A 9,921-nucleotide genomic window follows, 5' to 3' on the forward strand; every position below is an offset into this window, starting at 1 on the left:
TGTTGGGAATGGCTGGTCTCAGAAGCCACGATCCTCTCCAGGACTGCTTCCATCAGCTCGTCCAGGTCCTTCAGCAAAGGCCTAACTTTGGAATACCTGGATAGGGAGAGGGCTGGTGAGGGGGGAGGAGGCAGCTGCAAGGAGAGCAACTGGAACCTAGAGTCTTCTCTTATTCCAGCATGGCTGCCACCGTGTACAGGGAGCGTGTTCTGTCTGAGGATCACAGGCCCGGCCCACCTCTCCATCCACTCACCCATGCATCCCTGGGTCCTTCCACCACACATTCATGCATTCGTTCACCACATATTTAATGAGCCACTGCTAAGTGCCAGGCACTATGCAAGGCACAAGCGATACAGTAGGAAAGACCGACCCGGCCACTCTGCTTATGAAATTCACATGCTAGTGAGGAAAAATCCTAACAGCTCCTAGTTATTGATTGCTGGCCATAGGCCAGGAGCTAGGTGTTTTCTGGGTCGTATTTTTTTCTCACTTTTTCCACAATCGTATCATCATCTCCTCATCTAGACGAGGACACGGAGGCTACAGGAATTGCTGTGATTTCCCAAGTTCACCCCACTGGTAAAGGGAGAGCGGAGATAAGAGCCGAGGTGGCCCCACTGGGGTTGCAGCTGGTGCACGGGGGTTCTGACATCCACCTTCCAGAAGGAGGTAGAACACGTAGGGGGGAGGACCAGGTCTGTGAGCTCGAGGGTCCTAATTCCCTGGCAGAGATATGAGGAACAGGAGCCAGTTTCGAGAAAGGAGTGGGACTGCAAGTTGGCTCCAGGGACTTCTCTGCTCCTGGGAGGCTCTCGTGTTGGAAATGGTGACCAGATACTCACCACCCCATGTGGGGGGCCCAGGCCCTGCACCCCAGTCATCTCATACTCGTTCCCTCGAGACCCTGCCTCAGAGCACGGCCATCAGGGCCATGTGTGCCAGCTCTGGCTGGGGGACTTCCTGCAGGGGGAGGCGTAAAACCCTGAATAGGAACCAAGGGCCTGGTACAAAGGGGTATGGTAGTCAGAGCTAACACTGGCCTCAGACACAACAGCACCTGTCCCCCCTGCCCCCTGACCAATAAACCAGCCCCACTGTGTGCGCACAGGAAGAGAAGGAGAGGCAAGGATGGCGGGCTGTGCAGATGGCAGGGTCAGTACAGTCTAGAGACCCCCACTGCTGTTGAGCTTCAGGGTCACTGTGTGGGCTCTGGGTTCAAATGTTGGCACGTAAATTAGCATCTAGGTAAACACCGGCAACATAGCCGCCAGAAGGCTGTGCTCTCTCCTCTATAAACAGGGGGATAAAAATATGCACCTCAGGGAATTGCTGGGAGGATTCGGCGAAGTGACCTGATGAAGAACATGAGCAGGGCCACATATTACCATTATTAAGGGCTCTCTGGAGTGCCTCCAGGGCCCCGCCCAACTGGTCAGCCCTGTTGCTGGAAAGAAGGCCCTTTCTGCTAACTGCACATGCAGCCATGAGATGCGAATTCCCTCCCAGGATCTTCTTTTGGACAAGAATGTTCTCCTAACCAGCCACGCTGGCTCCTCTTTCAACTCCTTGAGTGCACCACGCTCTATCTCACCCCAGGGCCCTTGCGCATGCTTGACCCACCACTTAGAGTGCTATCTCCCATCCTCATTCCCGAGAGCACTTTTCTCTGGCCCCTGCCTCTCCTCAAGCCTGACTGCATCAGTTCCCCCGGGGTATTGCCTTCAGAGGCCTTGCCGGCAAGTGGAGAAGGGGCAGCATGGTAGAGGCTAAAAAGTGGCAGCTCCAGAGTCGGCTCAAGCCTGGCCTGCAATTCCACAGCTCCCCACTGTATCTCTGGGTGAGCTCACTCACCTCTCTGAACTTCATTTCCCCAGCTGGCACTGGGCGGTAGTGCCCACCCTAGGTGGTCGTGTGGATTAGAACTATGCCAATTACTCATAGAACCCTCGACACAATGTTTGGTGCATCATCAGCACTGCTGTATGGGCGTTATGCACTTGTCATCGTCACAACAATAAATACGTCAATCTCTGTGGGGAAAAGGTGAATGCCTGTTTTCCTGGTCAGCTGTGGAGAGGCAGGGACTTTGTTCACTGCTATATTTCCCGTGTTTAGAACAGTGCCTAGCATATACTAGATGCCCAATAAATACAAATATGTGTATATAAATATGCACAGAATACATAGATATAATAGTGCTGAGCATCTAAATGGGGAATATATAAATATGTACTGATATATAAACAATACATAAATATGTACTGAATATGTAAATATATCATCTATTAATATATGGATTATATATAAATATATTTATACATAAATATAAAATATAAATAGGTGCTGGCATGCCTGAAGACAGGGAATACTGGATATTTTTTGAGATTCCCTTTAATCTTAAGAAAGTTATGAATTTTGAGTCTTACTTGCCCCTAAGGGATGAAAGCAAAGAGAGAAAGAAAGAAAGGAGGAAAAAGAGAAAGAAGGGAAAAAAAAGGAGAGAAGAACAGGAATAAGGAGAGAAAGAAAGACAAAGGAAGAGAAGAGAGGAAGGGAAAGTTGCAAGGAACCAGCTACTGAGCCCAGCCGCTGAGGCCAGCCCTGTGCTCTAGGGACCACCTACTGGAAGGGGCTGGAGTTGCAGATGGTGACGGCGGGGAAGTCCATGGTCTTGAAGCCTAAGGACAGGGAGACGCTGACTTCCCAGTTCAGGTAGGTCTGGATGAAGAGGCCCCACTGCCAGCAGACGAGGCCGGTGAAGAGCAGGGTCAGCACGAACCACATGGCCTTCTTCTTGGGCCCCTCGCAGATGATGCGCTTGGGGCCGTGGGTGTTGGTGTTGTCACAGTACCACACCAGCAGCTCCTTGTAGGTGTAGCCGGGGCCCTTCTGCAGCCGGTGCAGGCCCTTCAGCAGGTACTTCTTCACGTGCATTGTGGCACCTGTGGGAAGAGCCAGGACACCAGCCTCCCCTGTGAGGGTGTCTCGGACGTGGGTGGCCAGAGGCCAGGGAGCACATCCCAGCCCTCCCTCCCTCCCCTCCTTTATCCTTCCTTGATTCCTGCCATCCATCATCCAGCCAACCAAAATACATTTACCAAGCGCACTGAAGTGAGCCCTCTGAACACAGTGGCGGTGTCTCGCCTATGGGAATTTACGAACTAGTGAACAAGTCGAAGTTACTTCGACTCTCAATTCCTCAGGTTCCCCGTGAGTAAAAGTGGAGACAGTAAGCACTTCAGATTCTCAGGATTGCCGGGAGGGTGAAATCGGGTACAGCACCCGAAGTGAGAACTACAGTGCCAGCCAGGGGCTCCCCGTGCCGGTTACCACTGCGACCAGCTGCTAGCGGGTCAGAGGAACGTTGAGCAAATAATCCTTGGAAAGTGCACAGCCACGAGCCGCGGTGGGCAGGACTGCGACCTGGGCCCTGAGACCCCGTTAGCACTACAGGGTGGTGCTTCGGAAGGAGGCCCCTGGGTCCCAGGCGGTGGCACAGCGGTGAAGCACAGGGCGCGGTGAGGCTGATGTGGGACAGCTCCAGAGACCTCCTGAATATTCTGGGCACGGGGATGCCCATGGTCTGGGGCTGGCTGAGGCTGGGGATGGACCGCAGCACCAGGACCCTGTGGGGGTGCTTTCTCTCACTCTCTGTCTCGCTTGCTCATGAAGGTAATAAATAAACTTTAACGAGATGAGGACTGTGGAGCCATAGTGTTTGATTTGGAACCTCAGCTCCTTTCTAGCTGCGCAACTTTGAGCAAGTCACGTTTTTTTTTTTTACACTTTTTTTTTGGAGAGGTTTTCCCTATAGGGCGCGTGCACTCATCAGACAGACAGAGAGAGACAGAGAGACAGAAAGCAAGAAATCACCCCCCAAGGGGGGATGACCATGCCGCAATCCCTTCTCCTCCATTCTCCCTTCGGGATCCTGGGCACGCACACACACGCGCCCGGTGTGAGTTTTAAGCCACCGGGTCCAGGACGCAAACCACGGTTGACTACATGGGAGTCCAGCGACATAGCCATTACGCTAACTGCTGGTTCCCCAAGTCACATTCTTGATGCCTCAGTTTCCTCATCTATAAAATAGAGATAATGATGTTCCCCACCTCCATCCTCTTCTTGGGATTTTGGGCATGCACATACATATGCCTAGCCTAATTTTCAAGTCACTGGGTCTGGGACTGGAACTGTGGTTGGCCATGTGGGAGTCCAGCGCCTTAACCACCACATCACTTGCTGGCCCCTGTACTTACATTCGTAGCCAGACAATTATACCAAGTTATCAGGGAATATGAGTTGTGAGTAACTAGATTTTTATACTTAATTGAAAGTTAACCTGAAATGGATTTAACTCTGGTTATTGAAAAAATGTGTATGTTTTGCCAGTGCTAAGACAGCCACAGAGTATGACTGTTTTTGAGCAGATGGCCAGATGTCAGCCAAAGGCAGGGTTTACCGTACAGGCTAGAGGAGGAGAGCTTTAGTGGAGCTGTTGGAATCTCTCCAGGGCCCAGGACATACCTTGGACGTAATTTGCATTTATAAATTCAAATGATATGTGCATCATCAACACCCAGATTTTGGTCTCTAAGCGCCATTCCAACTAAAAGAACCAGGGCTTCTTAGGAAAATGGTCGATCCATTCTCCTACCTAAGAAAAGCCTGGGCTATCTTATCATATCAGAAAGCAAAGGGAGAGATCAAAGACTACTGGGGTTGTCAAAAGGACTCCATGAATTCTCACTGGCAAAGATGGAGAACCTGGGGCCAGCAGGTGATATGGTGGTTGGACTCCCACATGGTTGACTACAGTTCAAGTCCTGGACCTGGTGGCTTGCTTTCTCACTCCCACCCCCTTTGTCCCTCTCTGGTCAAATAAAAATAAATAAATAAATAAAGTTAAATAAAATAATTCTTTAAAAAAAAGATGGAAAAACTTAAACATCTTAAAAAGAACAAAACAAACAGAAATAACAACAACAACAACAAAAAACCTAGCTGGGCACATGTAATTCCAGGATGAGGCAGAAGGATCGTGAGTTTGAAGCAAGCCTTGATATCAAAGTGAGACCCTGTCTCCAAAAAAAAAAAAATGAAATCTATTAAAACCATTTAAAAAAAATCCATGCATGTATAATGATACCAAAAGAAAGGGTGTAAATAAACCATTAATGTAATTAATACATAAATATTATTACTAAATGGGCTCCCGCTACCTGGTTTCAGGGACTAGCAGCTACTATGCTCAAAACACCCTTGAACTTACTGCAAACATCTGAAAACTACAGCTCAACATTCAGTCCAAGGCCTGTTTTTGTATGGTCCTTGGGCTAAGAATGCTTTCTGTGTTTTCAAAAGGTTGTAAAACAAGAATATGTGACAAAGACAATGTGGTCTACAAAGCTTAAAACAAACTATTCAGTCCTTTACCAAAAAAAAAAAAAAAAGTTTGCTATCCCTGATTTACTATATTCTCAATATTTGCATTAAATAAAAAAGAAAACACCTTTAAACTGGGTTTTTCATGTAATTTATAAGCCTGATTTTATTATCCCCCTCCTCCAAATATCCGCTAATACAGTGTTTGCCAGACACAATCATTGGTATACCATCTTTAGGATTATGAACCCACGTAGCATTTACTTCCTTATTTACTTAATAGGTAGCATCACATCAACTCTTCCATTTTATTGTTTGCTAAAATAAATCAGCCCCATCCTCAGCGATACTAAAATACTAAGCAATATTATGCCTGTGAAATATAGAATGTGCTGTGCTAAGACATTTGTTTCCTAATACACGTTAGAATACCTCCTTAACTATTCAGAAAAGGGTTCCTCTACGTACCACATAAAGACATCCTCTCGCTTCCCATACTGGAGGATTCTCTGCTAATTCTCCAGTGGCTAAAGCATGCACTGGTCCAGGGCCATACCATCTCTCCCAAGGTACTACTTTATGCCTCTTTATGTTGCTTTTTTAAGTGTTTTGGTGTGGGCAGAGAAGGGACTTACATCCAGAGACTTCCCACAGTCATACTGAGTCAGAGACAGGTCCTGAAATAGAAACCAGGTCAGCTGGCTTCTGGCCACCTCTCAGCACCTGACCTCTTGTGCCTGGGGTGGGTGGTTGGGGAAGTCTGAGATTTAGCAATCCTCCTCCATGGCACATGTGTGCCTTGTTCTTTCAAGAATGTGGCCCACTGACACCTAGGAATTCTCCCATAAAGCTTAACTCAGCATGACTAATGGAAATGACAGAAAAAGTGGCCTTCTCCACCATCCTCCAGGAGGGCAGATGCATTAGTCTTATCTAATAAGCTGATAAGAGGTGGAGAGAGCCAGTTGATGGCATGGTGGTTTAGCCCGCAGGATTCCACATGGCCAGCTGTTTGGGTTGAGTCCTGGGTCCAGCAGCTTAAAAAATACACCAGGCATGTGTGCATGCAAGCCCAAAATCCCTAGAGGAGAATGGAGAAAAAGGGATTATGGTTGTCCATCCCCTAGGGAGTGCTTTCTCATTCTCTCTCTCTCTCACTCTCTTGCTCTCTCTCTCTCTCTCTCTCTCCAGTGAGTACATGTTCCCTGTAGCAAAATTAAGAGAGAGAGAGAAAACATTTCTGGTTTAGTACATTGTGATGCTAATAACAAATATCCGAGTCTGGGTAATTCCCAAAGAATAGAGGCTTATTTAGCTCATGGTTTTGGAGGTCCAAGGTCAAGGCTCTGGTGAGATTCTTCCTGCTGGTGGAATCCTGAGGTGACACAGGGCATCACATGGCCAAGTCTATGTCAGTCTCATTTCTTCTCCTTTTAAACCCGCCAGGATTCAATCAAGGGGGCGCCACCCTGATGACCTCAATCTCGATCATCTCTTAAAGATTCCACTTCTTAATTCCACAATCAGATTATTTCCACCCTTTTAATCCTGTCACAACAAAATTTCATCATATTCATTGGAGGGGATACATTCAAACCATAATGGTTGCCAAAGTATATAGTTAAGTGAGAGGAAGAGCAGAACAGTATATAAAGCTTACATGTATTTGTAGGGGCAGGAGGAGAAGGAATACAGAAGTTTAGAGATATTTCTTGTATTTGTATAGTTTATCTCCAAAATGTTATACAAGAAAAGGTTGACATGCATTGCCTTCATAAAAGAAAAATGGGTGGCAGGGAGAACAAGTAGAAAAGGAGACTTTTTAAACATTACTCCTTTTGTGGCTTTTAAATTTTGTATGGACCATATCCATGTTTAATTTGTTCACTTATTCAGTTAGCAAGTGTGTATTGAGGACCTACTATGTGCTTTGCCCTCTTCTAGGTTCTAGTTGTTCATCAGTGAACAAAACAATAATTAAAAAAAAAAGAATCTCTGCCTTCGTGTAGTTTACATGCAGACAGAAAAGAAAATATTGGCAATTGCACTTTAAAAGTTATGCTGATAAAACTGGAAAAAAAAAAAAAAACAGAAAAGAAAATATTAAAAAGAGTAATTGCACTTTAAAAGTTATGCTGATGGAAGTGGAAAAAAAAAAAACCTGAATGGCAGGGTTGCAAGGATTAAAACATTTTGTAATACCAAATTCTGGCCAAGCTTTGGGGGGAAGAACACCTTCATCTGTGTACGGAACTGAAGTTGGTGCAGTTACTTGGATAGTGATTGGTCAGTCTTATTACATTTAAAATGTGGCAGCCCGTGACCCAACTGTTCCACTTCTTGTGCACACGTGTGCATTCATGCACGCATGCGTGTCAGTTTAAGGATGTTGACTGCAACATGGGAATATCCTCCCACGGGATGCAGCCCCACCTGGCAGAATGAAAGGGGTGCTGTGTGTGTGTGTGTGTGTGGGGGGGTGGGTAATGGCTACACCATGAGGGCTGGGGAAGCAAACCCAGGAAAGCCGTCTCGGGCTTGTGGTGGACACTTGCCGTTAGGTAAAGGTGGACCAGAGCTACATGACAGATGTGCCACAGGTGCTGCAGGTGAGCTGAGGTGTCGATGCTTGTGGCCTCTGGTGGCTGGAGCACCCCTGTCCCCACTGCCGTTAGCCGCAGGCCACCTTGTCTCTTCCCTATAGGAGTGATATGGATGTGCTCCTTCTCCCCACACTGTGGTGCAGAGAGGGCAGGAAACACTGCTTTAGAAGTGCTTTAACTGTCAGTTCAGCCCTGAAATGCTAAGAATTTATGGCAATGTCATGTCGATGCAGCTCTGAATTCTCTGTGGTGCTCACAGGTAGGCCCTCTCCTCCTGGGAGTGTCAAGATGGTGGCTGTGCTCGACACCAGGCAGAGCTGTCCTTTGAAGTCACTGCCCTTCCTTTTGGGGTCATGTCTGAGGGATGCTGCCCTGCACCCGTTGGGGCTGTTGGTGGCTGTCATCACCCCATGGTGGGGTGAGGCTGAATCACCCTCTCCTAGAGGCAAAGAGACCTTCAAAAGACCATGAGAATTCCCACCTGCAGCACGGGGCATCCCGCTGCACCTCCCCGGAGCCTGCCTGGCATGCTCTTCGGTGATGAGGCCACTCCATGCAGTGGTCCCAAACCGAGGAAGACCTGTGAGGCTGGGGGCCATTCACTGGAATGGAGCCCTCATCCCATCAGCAGATGCCCTGTCCCTACCATGTCTATCTGTGGGGTTCTAGGGAGCAAAGACAATTTTGAGTTGAAACCTTGTAGGTTTCCCTTTAAAGCCTTGTCCCTAATTGGCACCTCGTGGTGGGGTCAGCTCATCCCACTCCTTGGCAGGGCCAGCCCTGGGCCTACAAGGACCCATCTGGTGTGCAGAGCCCACCCGGGAGAACAGACCCCTTCCTCCGGTGTGATTCTAAGCTGTGTCGGGGCCGGGACATAATCTGATTGTCTGCCCCCCATCCCAAACTCATACGCTGAAATCCGAAACCCAAGGTGATCTCGTTAGGAGGTAAGGCCTTTGGGAAGTAATCAGCAGGATTAGTGTCCCTAAAAAGTGACCAGAAAAAGCTTGCCACGTCCACTGGAGGACACAGCCATCTACAAGCCAGGAAGCAGCTCCCTCCTGACACCACAGCTGCCAGCATCTTCATCGTGGCCTTCCTGGGCGAGGAAAAGCGATGTCTGCTTGTACTAGGCCACCAGGTTCGTGGTATTTTGTTACAGCTGCCGCATTGATCAAAGCACAGGGAAACAAGCACGCGGTCTCCTATGACAGGGCGGTTACAGCGACCCAAGGGGCAAGGACGCCACCCTGTGTACTCTCCTCCCCATTCCCTCTTTAAAGCCCCAGGTCCTCCTGCAGATGACTCACATGCTAGCACTTTCCCTTTGTCCCCGAGCAAAATGAAACCATCTTTCCCGAAGAGGCCAATTATGACATGAACTTGTAATCTGGGGTAATGGGAAGAGAGGGGGGCCTGTTAGGCAGGGGCTCAACACAGCCCAGAGGGCTAAGAAGGAAGACCATGACCCTGACTGTAGCCAGCCAAGGGGTGGGCAGACACGTGGGCACAGACCTGCCGCCGGCTTCACCCAGCCCTGCGCACCCACCAGCTGCAGAGGCCCCTGCTGTACCAGTCGGGCTGGTCCTGGGATGAAAGATGAATGGAACCGAGCATCAGATAAGAGGCAGAGCTGGGGCCACACAGTGGCACAGTGGTAAACATGCTTGACGAGATTGACCCACATGGGGAGGTTCGGGGTCATGTCCGAAGACCTCACCGAGTACATGCGTGCCCATGATCCAGGGCTGGCTGAGGCTAGAGGGTGGATCACATCGGGGTACTGGGGGTGGGAGGAGGTGCTCTCTCTCACTCACTCATGGGAGACATTTTTTAAAAAGCAAACAGGGAACCAGCAGTTAGCGTAATGGCTGTCGCTGGACTCCCACGTAGTCGACCGCGGTTCGTGTCCCGGACCCAGTGGCTTAAA

General features: G+C 48.7%; 1 protein-coding gene across 1 annotated transcript in view; it reads right to left on the reverse strand.

The window, feature by feature from the left end:
- The window catches only part of SCNN1B (sodium channel epithelial 1 subunit beta), a 66,517-nt gene that overhangs the window by 21,129 nt on the left and 35,467 nt on the right, over positions 1 to 9,921 (reverse strand). Inside the window, exons 2-3 of the mRNA XM_006148311.2 lie at positions 2,627 to 2,945; positions 16 to 96 (exon numbers count right to left, since the gene is read on the reverse strand). Coding sequence (XP_006148373.1) covers positions 16 to 96; positions 2,627 to 2,937 — 392 coding nt within the window. The 5' untranslated portion in view covers positions 2,938 to 2,945. The remainder of the gene's footprint in view (positions 1 to 15; positions 97 to 2,626; positions 2,946 to 9,921) is intronic.

The sequence above is a fragment of the Tupaia chinensis genome, unplaced genomic scaffold (genome assembly GCF_000334495.1).
Source record: "Tupaia chinensis unplaced genomic scaffold, TupChi_1.0 Scaffold000231_2, whole genome shotgun sequence".
Classification (NCBI taxonomy): domain Eukaryota; kingdom Metazoa; phylum Chordata; class Mammalia; order Scandentia; family Tupaiidae; genus Tupaia; species Tupaia belangeri.